The 13,626-nt window shown below is 44.7% G+C and overlaps 1 protein-coding gene across 1 annotated transcript; it reads right to left on the reverse strand.

Annotated features, from left to right (window-relative positions):
- Positions 1 to 1,125: 1,125 nt before the first annotated feature.
- On the reverse strand, positions 1,126 to 10,376 carry zdhhc13 (zDHHC palmitoyltransferase 13). The gene is made up of 17 exons (XM_076733887.1): positions 10,296 to 10,376; positions 8,448 to 8,653; positions 7,177 to 7,299; positions 6,450 to 6,527; positions 6,009 to 6,153; positions 5,844 to 5,908; positions 5,584 to 5,746; positions 4,829 to 4,954; positions 4,601 to 4,734; positions 4,416 to 4,516; positions 4,051 to 4,175; positions 3,895 to 3,957; positions 3,719 to 3,812; positions 3,340 to 3,423; positions 3,103 to 3,260; positions 2,668 to 2,765; positions 1,126 to 1,721 (listed from the first exon to the last, which is right to left on the reverse strand). The coding sequence occupies exons 1-17, from the start codon at positions 10,317 to 10,319 to the stop codon at positions 1,583 to 1,585; spliced, it is 1,926 nt and encodes a 641-aa protein (XP_076590002.1). The 5' UTR covers positions 10,320 to 10,376; the 3' UTR covers positions 1,126 to 1,582.
- Between the last annotated feature and the right edge of the window lie 3,250 nt (positions 10,377 to 13,626).

Here is a 13,626-nt window from a genome sequence, read left to right on the forward strand (position 1 = left end):
GGAATGTGTTCATTTCTCCCAAACAAGTATACGTGAGCAGCCGTGCAGAGCGGGGTGGGATTAGATGTTTTTGTCAAACTAAATTAGAGCTGTTATCAGACTCGCACTGTTAAATTAGAGGAGATGCAGAGGAAAACACTCACAGAGCAGAAGTCCCTGCAGCAGAGGACTCTGTTCATTTCACTGTCTGTGCATGAGGTTTCTGATGGAGCTGAGGGTGAAATCAAAGCTGCTGCACCGAACGTCTCCTCTTACAAACACAACTCTGCAGCCAGTCTGGTGAAACTCTATAATATTCAGGTGTTTCTGAGACTGCCAGTCACTGCAGAGTATGTCCTCTGTGGTGCTAATGCAGTGAGCGGCATGTGTTGACGCGGTTCAGAAACATGTTTGTTGCTGGCAGAAGCAGCGCAGGAGAACAGATCAGATTCGTTTTCAGTTTTCCAAGCTGCCACTGTCATCGTCAGCCTCTGTCAGCTGGATGAAGAGCAGATCTCTGTGACTGCCACCGTGAGACTCAGCTGAGACCTCTGCAGGTGGCGCATGCTGTCTTAAAGCTGATTGGCCAGCTGGGGGCAGAAGAGCTCCACAAGCTCAAACACTGACAGCCTGACAGCCTGCTCGCAGTTTGCTGCTTATGCATCCAGCACACACAGAACAAAACAGTCATTTTTATACAGTATATATGAGATGTATTAAGATTCATCCTTACAACTGATTTGCAGTGTTTAAGGCTAAAGAAGGGAGCAGCCATCAGAAGATTAAAATGAAGCTCTGACAGCTGATGTTCAGATGTGGTGGATCAGGCTGCAACCTGTTCTCATTCAATGCGAGGAGTCATCAGCAGGTCAGCTGGGCTCTGTTTACAGGAAGCCAGACACAATCTGGAGGCAACCAATCACCTCAGCGGTCAGCCTGCCTCCTGTTTGGATCCAGATGTGCACACACCTGACGCGCCACGAAGTCTGTATGCAAGCATATTTACCTAAGAACGGTCGAACTGTGGACAGCGGAAAACTATGACCTCAACCAAACAGTAACTGTGCTGTAAAACCAAAACTATGAGCTAAAAGAGGCGAAACTGCGAGTTGGTGATCACAGACTTCTTCAACATTACTGTTATTTGTCCAGAGCCAGTTAAAAAGACAGGCACAACATTGCTTTATTGAAGTTCTATAGTGGTCATTGATTATTAAACACATGCAACTCTTACAAAAGTCAGAAAACCAACTGTTTTTCATGTACAAAGATCCTTTTTTCCCCCAGAACAGATAATAAAAAATAGGCTTGATGTGTTCATAAAAAACATCTCAAAACTTCAATTACAATTTAGGCCTTTAAAGGTTCATTTGACCCAAATTTAAACATGTTGTGATTTCACTTACATTGGTCAAGTATAAGGCAGCAGCAGTCTGTACAAAGAGCAACCGATTTCAACAACATCCACACGATGCTTTGTGTTCCCCAACTTCTGATATCTTCTGATATTACATAGAAAAATAAATAAATACACTTTGTGCTTTTGGTCCAGAACCACTGTAAGAGACTGACCCTTGACCCTGAGCGAGGGGCGGCGGGGAGGTCAGACCATGTCGGCGTGTCCGAACACGGGCTGGTCGCGGCTGGGCGGGAACTGCTGCGTCCAGTCGATGACGGCCGGTTTGAAGAGGCCGCAGCAACGCAGCTGGAAGAAGGAAACCAGGTTCCGCACCACGCCCAGACTGCAGACGGACAATCAGAGACCATTCAGGACGCCGCTTTAGCACATCACACGCCTTAAATACACCTAAAGTCATGTCATTCACAACCAAACTTACAGCCCAGGAAAAGTTCAAACCTCGAGCTCATCAAACCAGATTTCATACAAACGCATTAACGGCTGAAGGACTTTGTTTCCCCTGAAGTCCACGTCCCAGGCACAGTCCCGTCAATTCAACTCCCAGCAATCTAATAAACTCATAAAAACTGTGTCACCTCTTATCAGACGCCTCAAAGTACTTTGACTTTTCCAGATGTTCCCATTCTGGGCTTCAAAGTTCCCGACGGGCCAGAATCTTCTTTCAAATCCATCATTTAATGCAGAATGAAATGAAATCTGAGAAGCAGCTCATGTTTCATGTTACTGATACAATTTCACCTTACTTTAGGTCAGACTTTGAGACGTGCTGAGAACGAGTACTTATACTGTAAATGAGCCACTTTCAGATCCAGGCACAGCTTTACAATCGTCTTTACACTTTAGCTGCACATTCACAAAGCTCTCAGCGGACGTTTGCAAACATCAGCTTGAACATGTTCGATATGATTAGATCCGGGTTTTCCATAGAGACTAACATCAGGTTTGGCAGAGCAGCATCGGTAATAAATCAGGCTAATGCACAACGAGACGTTCATTAATGCACAAGACCATGACTGAAAAGCATAAAGCTCCCCCTCATCATAATTACAACACAGACATTAACTACAGACATTAATCCTCTGACATTAAATATTGATCGACCCACTGACATGAAGGACAGAGCAGCATAGAGCTGCACTCGTGCAAAATAAACTTGGCTTTAAAAGGCTGTGAGCATGCAGTCAGGCAACAGTCTGGATGCCAAAGACAAACTAGTTTATCAGATTTTCAAAAGTAATGCACCAATAACCAACGTCACATCAACTCACTTGTATGGATTCTGTCTCAGGGAGACGGATTGTCGGAGTTTCATTTGGTGGAGTGTCAGGCTCGTGCGCTCTGCCGTGGTCAGTCCCAGGAAGGCAATCTGCTCCGGCACAGAGGAAGCACATCGGTCAGAGAGGACAGAGAGGACAGAGAGGACGCTCGTGACTGTATAAACACAGCAGATCAGTGGACCGTAGACAGAATGAGACTTCATGCAGGTCTGGCCTCTACTGCCAACCTGACGCTCACACAAGATGAGCAGGTGGATTTCCATGATTGGACAAGTTAAGGGACGAAAAGGTGGGCTGAAGTAAAAAAAACATTTCTTATGTTTCATGCAATAAAGGTGGAGAGAAAGTTTCTTGACGCTTAATTTCCTCAAATGATTCATCATGAGAGCTTTAGGAAGCAGTTGGCAGGCTCGAGCAGGCAGTCACCTGGTAGAGCTGCAGCACCAGGATCAGGCCGGACCAGCAGGTGTGATAGAAGGCCAGCAGGAAGATGCTGAGCAGCCAGGGGGAGCAGTTGACCAGGCCGGAGACGACGCCCCACAGGCCCTGCTCCTCGTAATGCAGCACGCAGCGAGTCGACCAGTCTGAAAACACACACAGCGCGGGCGCGTGAGTCCAGCGTCAATGTAAAGCTGATTCTGTTACTGCTGCCAAGTCACTCACACACGAAGCAACCGTAGAACATCCAGGTCCCCATCAGCATGAGGGAGAACAGGAAGAGGACAAAGTAGTGGTGGTTCCTCGCGCCTGGAAGACAACAAACGTGTCTGATGAGAGATCGACTTCAACGCAGCTCGGCCACTATAATGAGTCACATCCCGATAAGTCAACAAGGAACGCACTGTTTCTTACTGTTAGGGATCTAATATTGTGAAACCAGGCATTTTTGAACACTTTCATTCTCCTGAACTTGTTAACTTAAAGGACCAGCGTGTATGATTTAGTGTCATCTAGTGGTGAGGTTGCAGATTGCAACCTTAATTCGACCAAATGACAAGTTTTGAGGGTGGAAAGTCATTTCTCCTGTTACGACGTGTCGTACCGATGCAGCCGTTGGTCCACACTGAGTGGTGGTCCTGCTTCGCCACGCAGGCATCACAGGAGAAGCAGTGGTTGGCTCTCACCGGTTTCTTCGTCTGTGAACGAAGCGGTTCGTTAACGTACAGGCTGCCACAGTCCGTGTTAATGGAACAGTGAAGGCTTCGGTTTAAATCTCACCATACAAGACGTGCAGAATATTCTGGGGTCCAGACAGCCGGCTTCAGCCAACACCAACACATTCTGACGACACAAAGCAACAAAACTCCGCTCATTCCTGCATTAAACATGTTCATGTAACATCGTTCAGAGTTTAACTTTTAATGGTCCTCCCACCATTTTCTTCTCTTCTTCGGTCACCTTCACGAAGCCCGGGTCGGTCCGGCAGGTGCGGAGGTAGTAGTAGAGCAGAGCGGTGGCATTCAGAGTGAACAGGACCTGAACTGTGGCGCTGTGCCCATGTGGGGTCAAAGGTTAAGAAACTCATCCTTCATGAGATCAAAAGGCAAACACACCAAACATTAACGTGAAGGAAAATCAGCTGACTGTTGAGCACAGTGAATATGTTGCTGCACTTTCATCCAGCAGCGTTCGTCCAGCTGTCTGATCAGTCCTCTAGAGGCCCAGTCTACAACAAGAAGAACCCTCGTGTGCAGGGGACATCACACACAGCCGTGTTGTCTCCTCTGAAGAAAGGATATCAGGCAGGAACCAGAGGCACCAGGTGACGAGCATCCAGAAGACCGACGCCATGAGAGCTGTGGCAGGCAGGAGGGACTGAAAGGCCGGACCTGGGACGTTCCTGTTTGGACACAAACATGTCTTACTAAAAGGCTATTAAACTCAGAGCAGTCAAGAGGACAGCTCAGGGGGAATGCGTCCTCACCTTGAGGCCACATTGATCACGCCGATCACACAGGCCAGCAGGATCCCTTTGAGCAGCCAGGACTCTGAGTTCATATCAACGATGGCGCCCACACTTCCAAACATGGCGGTGCAGAGCAAAAACTGCAGAAAGACCTGGAAAATGCAAAGAGGATGAGCTTTCTAGAGATCACTGGAGACCTTTTACGTGTGACTAGACGTTTTAGGCCGGTCTTTAACATGTGCACACCCTGTATCTGTTGATGATCCGCAGGCAGCGCGAGTTGACGCGAATCCTCTCCTGTTTGATGTGGTTGAGCATGTGGATGAGCAGCGGGCTGTGCACCTGGTGGGCCAAGTCGATGGGCGTGTGACCCTGAAGAAGAAGCGTTAAACACAGGCATCGTTACCGACTCCATTCAAAATGCAGGGAAATAACGAGTGTTTGCGATTGTGCTGCTTTTGAACACGCTGTGACCGATGGGTCGCCCTGTCATCACACGCAGAGCTCAACTCTCAGATTTAACTTGACATTTAAGGTGCATTCAGATTAGCGAGCTGTCATGGGTGTTAAACTGAGATTTAAGGCGAGCACAGAGAGACGTGTCGGCTGCAGCAGAGTGTGACAACGGCCTTGTAGTGTCACGCTGTGCTCGCACAGCTCAAACATCCAAGTGAGCGAACAACTTTTTATCTCCTTTTTTATCTCTTTCAACCCAGCTGTCAAAACTGTAACATCAAACCAGAGCTTTTAGGGAAATGATTTCAGTAAGTGTTTCAAATAAGAGCAGAAATAAGAGTCTCTATGTCTTCGTTGCAACAGCAAAATTACGAAAACAGATTCTCAGTTGATGCCAGATGGTCACACCAGCGCAGCGACATCCACCGTGTCGCTCAGACTTTCTCTGGTGCTGCCTGCTGGCGTGTCACTCACAGTGTGACAGCAGACTGACACCATCACTCTAAGACTTAGCGCTCCTGCGGCAGGGGTTTTGTGAGGCTCACATTGACGTTTTCTGCGTCTACGCTGGCCCCGGCCTCCAGCAGGATGTGGGCGGCGTCTACGTTTCCTGCCAGCACGGCGCAGTGCAGCGGAGTGTTCCTGTTCACTTTGTCCACGGCATTCACAGAGGCGTTGTTTTTGATTAAGAAGTTTGTGGGTTCAGGCCTGCAACAGAAGAACAACGTGTTGTCTGTGGACAGACAACAGAAAATCCACCCAAACACAGTGTCAATACTCACTAATATTGGACATATTTTCTTACCCAATGATCTTCTGGGCTGCTAACATCAGCGGCGTTTGTCCGTTGCAGTCAGGCCCATCGACTTCCTGCAGGCAAAGAGGCAAATGTGAGGATTACCAAACTTATGCAACGAGGAAGGACTTGAAACAAATAAAGGTGTTGCAGACAGAGTGTGTGGGGTCTGACCTGCCCCTTAGCCATAAGATAAGCTGCTATGGCCATGTGCTGGAAGAGGATGGCCAGGTGGAGAGCACGGTAACCTTCTCCGTCCGCGATGGAGGGGTCCGCTCCGTATCTCATCAGCTGGATCACCATGGGGAGGTGGCCCTGCCTCATCATTGACAAAAGCCACCGACAGCTTTGAGGAGGAAGCACTGGACTGTGTGTTTCAAACAAGTCTACATACGACCCTGCACAAAGAGCTTTTTATGCATGACTCGCCTTATTCTTCATTTAATTATTTCTATATAATGACAAAGTACCTACTCATTCATGACAAATGTTTTTGGCCCAAAGCTGCTGAAAATAAAGGTCATTTTTAACGAACTGAACCAGGATTCAATAAAATGTAGAATAGCAAAGCAAAGCAAACCCAAACAACGAATCCCTTCACGGTCATTCAGTCACCTTATGGCCCAGTGAAGAGGAGTCGAGTTCAGGTCTCCTCCAAGCTGGTCCACGATCGCTCCTTTAGACATATAATACCTGTCAGGAAACAGCAGGGAAGACACAGAGAGCAAATCAGCGTCAGCTGTGCTGAACGCAGCGGTTCTCGTTTTTCAGTTCAGTCGTCTCGATTTCTTTTCTGGATGATTTTATGAGGCTGTGTGTTATTGATCAAAGCACTGTGCTTCATCTAACAATGGAAAAATAAAAGAAATGAAGCCCCAGAGGGACCGACTGCACTGAAGCTGTTTGTTTTTCATATGATGTTCCACCGACAGCAGCAACACTAAACCATTTCCATTTAATTTACTGAACTCATGCCATCTATTCTAACATACACCACAGATTTGACATGAAAACAGCTAAAATGATACTAAATAATTAAACTGTACGTCTGAACAAAGGACATCTCATTTTGAATTCACTTAAATGAACCAATCAAAATGCAAGAATGATCTCCAGAAATGACCGAAACTTCACGGGAGTGAATACAAAATTCTCATGAATTTACACCCAGAACGACACCCCACATTACTGACATACTGACAGCTACTCAGGCCGGACGCCTCTGGGTCTGAATGTGGTGAGTAAGCTGCTGCGGAATGTTTCTGTGTTCAGGTAACAGGTTCCTCGAGTCTCTCAGGTGAGTCAGCTGCAGTGAGATGGAGGTGATATATGCACGTCTTACTTGACCAGCTCTAAGCGGTTGTTGATGGCCGCCCAGTGCAGCAGAGTGACGTTCTCTTTGTCCGGCTGCCTGACGTCATATCCTGCTTCCACCAGCTCCTTACAGCGCTCGAGGATGCCGAACCTGACAGGATCACACAGAGAAACGAACACACCGTTAGTAATAACTAGTGGACTCATGCTTCAGGCTGCACTGTGCTCCAATAAATAATACATCTGAGGCAGGGAAGAATTAATGACAAACTAAAGGCCAGCTGACAGAGAATAAACTCTGAACTGTGAATGAATGAAGCTCATTTAATCACAGTTTCAGCTCCCGCTGCACTAACAGACCAGACGGTGGCATGAACAGACGGACAGGAACGGCTCAGCAGATTCTTTTCATCTGTTTCCGTCTTACAAGAAGAGCGACCTTCGCTCTGGTGCACCTCGAGCCAGTACTTCAGTTACCTTTATGTACTTTTTTTTTTTTTTTTTTAGCGTTTTCTTTCAAACTGGACAAACATATAAATCATCATAATCTGTCAGCTAATTAAACACAGAGCGCTGAGAGCCTTTGCACACTGCTTGAGTTTTGTTGCGCAACTCCTGTGCAAATACGTTGGTCAAATACTCGTCACTGCCTGATATTCATGTGAAGAAACAATGTCTGTGGTTACTACTGCACCGCATAGTTAGAATATATTTGAAGCTTATATGATCCTAAAACACAGTAAGAATTGTTTTACTATTTTAAAACTGTGAAAACAGTGTACAGGCCTCAGCGACTGGCTGCAGAGCTGCAGCACAAAACCTCTAACACAAATAATCAAGGTGTGAGACATAACGTCTACTGTGGCTGCTGTAGCTGCAGTGGTTAAAGGGAAGGTTTTAGCATGCTACATCTGACAAATGTATTGTTATACTGCTAACTAGTTTGCTGTTTGCACATCAGTGCATCAGCCAACACCACGACGCTCTCAAAGCCAGACCCACGCTGCAAAGCCAAGCCACAGCTAGCCAGTCAACCCCAGTTTAGCTTAGGTTACAGGAAGCCAGTTGGCCATCTCTGCCTTTCATCACGCTTGGCTCATAGGAGGTAAATATTAGTTACACACATTTGCTTTCGACCATTACAACATTTATTCTTGGATAAATTCAACAGGATTGTTAGCTGGTGAAGGAATTGGACAAGCTAGCCAGCTAACATATCCACTCAGATAGCATTTTGCAGTGACAATCGTGGCACTGCATGAAATGGACGTACACACCGAAGTGTGTTCCAGCACTCACTGCGATGCCTTGACGATGTCCCAGCTGCTGCTGTCATCCATGTGCGAGCGTTTCTTCGGCTGCTGACTGAGGTTCATCCCCTGATCCGTGCTTTTGCCAAACTGTCCGTGGAAACCCGTCATGAAGGGGTGCGCCGCTCTCGGCCCGTGACTGTGAGAATGACCTGCATGTCCGTGGTGACAGCTGTCACGCATGTGGCCGTGACCCTGCGGCACATAACACAAGGAAAACAGATTTGGTCCAAAGTGGTCCGTGTGGAGACACTGAATTGGTGGAGAACAGTAGCGTCACTAAGCTAAGTTGGTTGAGTGAAAATGAATTTATCTGAGGAAGCATGAGGATGCACAACATCACCGGATCAAGCTGCACGTCTTCCCCTTCGCCCCTCGCTCCCCCCTCGTTTCCTGACACCTTTCAACTGCCTCTAAAATCCCACCATTACACCCAAACGCACTGACACCAGACGGCCAGTTATTTGAGATCTTACACTTCCAAGATTCAGTCATAAAAATACTTCCAGAAAAAATAACATTATCTTAATTAACATAAATAATCAATTTAACAATGATCTACTTATTTCAGCACAGAGCTTTACTGATGTTTGCACGACCATCAAATACACAGCAGGTTAGTGTCTGCAGCGTAGCCCCGTGTTCTTTTATTCCCATAAACTGTATAAAACGTCCATCATGTCAGTCTCCACAAACAGCCAGTAGAGAATTATCAAATCTATCTGCAACTGCAGTGTTCAGAAGTAATAGATAAGGTAAATAATGCTGACAGCTCCAAAACATCTGGATTAGGCAATATGACGACATACGTGACAATGTGCAGATAATAATAATATATCAATATCCTGATAGAATATTTAGTGCTGGAACAATTAGTGGACTGATAGAAAACTGATCAGCGACAATTCTGATTATCGATTAAGTGGTCTATTGAGCAAAAATGGCTTCTTTTCTGCATTGTGCACTGTAAATTGTACACTTATTGAAAACTGATGGCATCTCACTGGGCTTTAAGGTGACAGTGGTAAAGATTTCACATCATTTTGGAGCTATAAATAGAATTATGAGGAGGCGTATACGGAAATACTGGAGGTATACTGCTGTGGTTGGTACTTCTACATATTTCAGCGTACATTTTACTGCCACGGGTGTGTTTAATGGGTTAATCTTGTATTTTTGAGGTGTCCTGGAGATTATTTTTTGTTCAGTCTGGCTGTTGTTGGCTGTTGTTGGACATGCTGGGACTAAGCAGCCACCCTCCGGACAGATGGCTAACTCAACAACATATGGCACAAGCTAACCGCTGTAATGACTACAAACACATGTGGCTGTGGACGAACACATGCAGCTAATGAGATGCTATTACAAACAAACTGAGTTAAGCTCTAATAGAGGATAAGAAAGGTAACTGCGCAGTGAAACGGTTAAAAACACGTCGGCTGTCAATGCATCATCATGTCAATCAGACTTATCAAAGGGACTTTCCATTACGTGGACATCAATACCTTTAAGCTACACGAAGACCATTGGCTAAATCAAACCTATGAGCGTGATGACAGATTAATTAGCCAGCGCTGTTTCACATCAGGTCACTAGCAGCAGGCTAGCTACACCCACTGAAGCTAACTGACAAACTGACAGTTGGTTCGTCAGTGTGTGGACAGGTTATTCCGCCTTACACCAACTTACCGACGTGCTAAAATTAAACACTAAGCTAGCTAGTTAATGCTAACAACCTGCTAAGCTAATATTACGAAAAACTACGGCAACCAGGTCTCCAGCAGATGACAGAATAAGCCCACAACAGAGGAAGCAAATGAACATTCAACCGACTTACACTGTCATCCTCACTCCAGTCCATCTTGTTGTGAAGGAACGAAGCGAAAGTTCCTGCCGCCGGACAGGCCAGAATCAACGTACAACTTCCGCTACTGGTTTTTCAAAGTAAAACTCGCGAAGAACCACTTCGAGAACATTTGACGGTGAAAGTGCAGGAAGGCGAATTCATGGATTATTCAGAAGCTGATAAAAAATTTATTTCTGCTGTATTTTTGTGCATTCGTTAATGTCGCCTCTTTGCTGGTGGTGTGTGCCCATATGTGCCGCAGGTTTAGCTTTGTAGAGTCCAAGATTTGTCAGTAGTGTTGTGTGTGATTTCTGCTATTTGTATTACTAAAGTTTCAAAATCTTGTCATCAGAAGAGTGGATGCTGCTGTTGCATCAGTTTGAAGCCCATGGTTGTATGAAATAATAAGACAGCCACTACTGCTTTTCTTGTTAAAATAGAACAAAGTTGGTGTTTTATTTTGAAGGCACAACCGTTAACCAGGAAATATTGTTTCTGGCTATTTTAATTTCCTTGATGAGTTTTTCTTACTCTTTTCTTCTTCCTGGAAATGAAACGGCGCTTGTCATTGGACCATTGTTTTACTCCCTCCTACAGGCCTTTGCTGCTGTCTTGAATTATTCAACAATGAAAATCAGATTTTAAAGCTTCAGTGTCCCAGTGGAAATACAGAGGAAACCAAGGTTTGCATTTGTATTCAACAAGGAAAACTCATGCATGAGATGGTAAATTCATCAGAGACATTTTGGATCTTAAACTGTCAGAAAACAAATCAGCACACGAATAAAGACTTTGGTGTCTTGAGTGGAAATCTAATTGAATCACTGGCAGTTTCTGTTTGTAAAATCACAACTTTTTAATATTTTCTTGCGCTTGCAGATGTCCTCTCATATGTCAGCAACTAATAGTTCAGTCTGCTGCATTGACTTTGAAACTGGGACATTAGAGACACAGTATAGCACATTTCTGCAGTGTGAAACACAATGCAGCCGAGATCCAAACATGGACATTTAATCTAAACCTCTGGAGGCAACAAGGGCACCAGTTTGAGCTTTAGTTTGGGAGCAAAGAAACAGAAACTTTGAACGGAATGAACTGAAATTTACAGAGATAAATGTTCTCAGTTGTGGTGATAAAGAAGGCTTTTAATGAAACTGTTAGTTTAGAGTCAGACGGTAAGCAGACAACCCAATGAGGTGCTTTAAAGTGGAAAACACCTCACGAAAACCGTTAGTCATTCAGTGCTACAGCGGGTGTCAGCCCCTTCAAGTGTCATTCACACCTTCATCGTAGATACAACAGAAGTTAGATTAAAAAAAGATTGAATTACCAAAGGTACCTATAAAGTCAGACTGTAATGTGGGTAAATGCATATAAAACAATGCACAAAAACAACTATCAATATGTCCATTTGATGTAGTGGTGGAGTCATAATAACACATATTAACTCAATATAGAATCATGTAGCTTCAATGAAATGATAGAACACCATAAGGAAAGGAAAGCATAAAACCTCATAGCAGCAAATAAATGCTCCAGTCAAACATTAAGATTAAGTATTCTCAAGCTTTTAAAACACAAAATGCTTCCAGAAACCTCGAACGCCCCCGTCTTGCACTTCCAGGTAAGATGCAGCAGATGGCGCCATCATTCAATCCGTGTTGTGTTGTCAGTGTCCATCCTGACATGATCATGCACAAGTCAGTTCAGTTTTTATTCTGTGGTGTGACAAATGAGGACATCACACTGAAAACCACATCTGCTTCACGTTGTTGCATGAGGACACAGACCGATGTGAGACGTCTGCACCGTGTTCCCGCCCGGCTTTAAGGCCTTAAAACCTCTTCTCTGTACCAGACGTCGCTGAAACTAACAAAAGGTAAACATCAGAAACATCACAGAGAGCTTTGTAGCAGACGCTGTGAATGTCTAAAAGAACACAAACAGGTAAAACACATTTCAGTGTGTGTGCTGCCTTCAAAGCCAAAGCGTGGTACATTTTATATTTTAAAGAGGTTTAGTCTCAGAGTGACTGACCTGGTTTAAGAAACACTAAATGAATAAGTAAATAAATACATTCATAAAATAAGACGCCACCTGTCACGTACTCCACCTTCTCATTTCATCATTCATCCGAGTATTATCAGACCAAGGCTTGCTTTTCATATAAGGTGTACCTGATTTTTAATTACAGTGCACAATAATGCTAAAAAAATAAAGTTCATCTGTCAAATGCTGGTTTTTGTTTCATTTTAATGAGATAAAAGTCCGTTTTTGACACTAACAAAACATTCTCCTGCTGATCTGTGCTACTCTGATTATTCATTTTGAACCTTTTTTGCAAAGTTAGTTTATACTCATTTAACTTTTCAACTAAAATCCGTGAAATACATGCGGCGTACGCCGATACTACAGAGCAGCTCAAGTGCATGTGCCAAGCAGAAGTAATTGAGCTGTCAGGAGGAAGTCATAACAGTGAAGAGGACTAAGGGTCAAGCTTAGACGTGAGAGCAGAAGCTAAATGAAAAGGAATTACAGCGCTTTTATGAAAGGAAAAGGAGGACTGCACATTGTCATCAACACATATTCGGCTTTTACCTTCGGCGTGGGTCCGTGTTCTTCAACCAGCCGACACCGGGGTCACGAAAAATGGAGTGATTAAGGAAGCAGGGCCGTCCAATGAAAACATGTAGAGGATGTGTGTTTCTCAGCTGATAGAGCTGCAGAGTGGAGCTGTGTGAGCGGACTCTGCTCCCATTGAAGCCTTTGCTGAATAATACCGCCGTGTGAAAACTTCATTACTCCACTTTGGTGGGTATTTGTACTGTTTGTTGACCTTCTGAAACCCTTTCAGAGCGTTAACGAACCGACCTGTGAGATCAAAAGCTTTTCTTAAAGGTCCACAGTGAAGGAGTCAGGAATGGAATATAACAGTCATAAATATGTTTTCATTAATGTAAATCAAAGGGAAGGGTGAGGCGAGGGCTGTTCACATGGTTGCAATCTGCAACCTCACCACTAGATGCCACTAAATCCTGCACAGTGGAGCTTTAATGCCTGAGCAGCTGACATTTTGGAGATGCATGCTTTATCTTTGAGTGTGAAATGATCAGACCTCCTGCAGCTGTAAATATATACGGTCCTTTTAATTCATGGCAATATCTTAAAGGCTGTATTTACTGATATTTTGGTCATTGTGGGAGAAGTGAGGGTTTTGCACTCCTAAATCAATTTAACTGCTCCTTAATTCAGTTTGCAATGTCAGAATTCAGCACAGGGGGAAATGTTTGGTTATCGAGAGCCGGTGGAGTCCTCCGACCTG

The sequence above is a fragment of the Chaetodon auriga genome, chromosome 1, assembly GCF_051107435.1.
Source record: "Chaetodon auriga isolate fChaAug3 chromosome 1, fChaAug3.hap1, whole genome shotgun sequence".
Classification (NCBI taxonomy): domain Eukaryota; kingdom Metazoa; phylum Chordata; class Actinopteri; order Chaetodontiformes; family Chaetodontidae; genus Chaetodon; species Chaetodon auriga.

Excerpts from the sequence above, each read along its gene's own strand:
- zdhhc13 (XM_076733887.1), bottom strand. The coding sequence starts at position 10,319 with ATGGACTGGAGTGAGGATGACAGT. Across the intron at positions 3,261-3,339 it reads GTTCTACGGTTGCTTCGTGT|ACTGGTCGACTCGCTGCGTG; the intron begins GTGAGTGACTTG and ends GTGTGTTTTCAG. Across the intron at positions 1,722-2,667 it reads CTGAGACAGAATCCATACAA|TCTGGGCGTGGTGCGGAACC; the intron begins GTGAGTTGATGT and ends GTCCGTCTGCAG.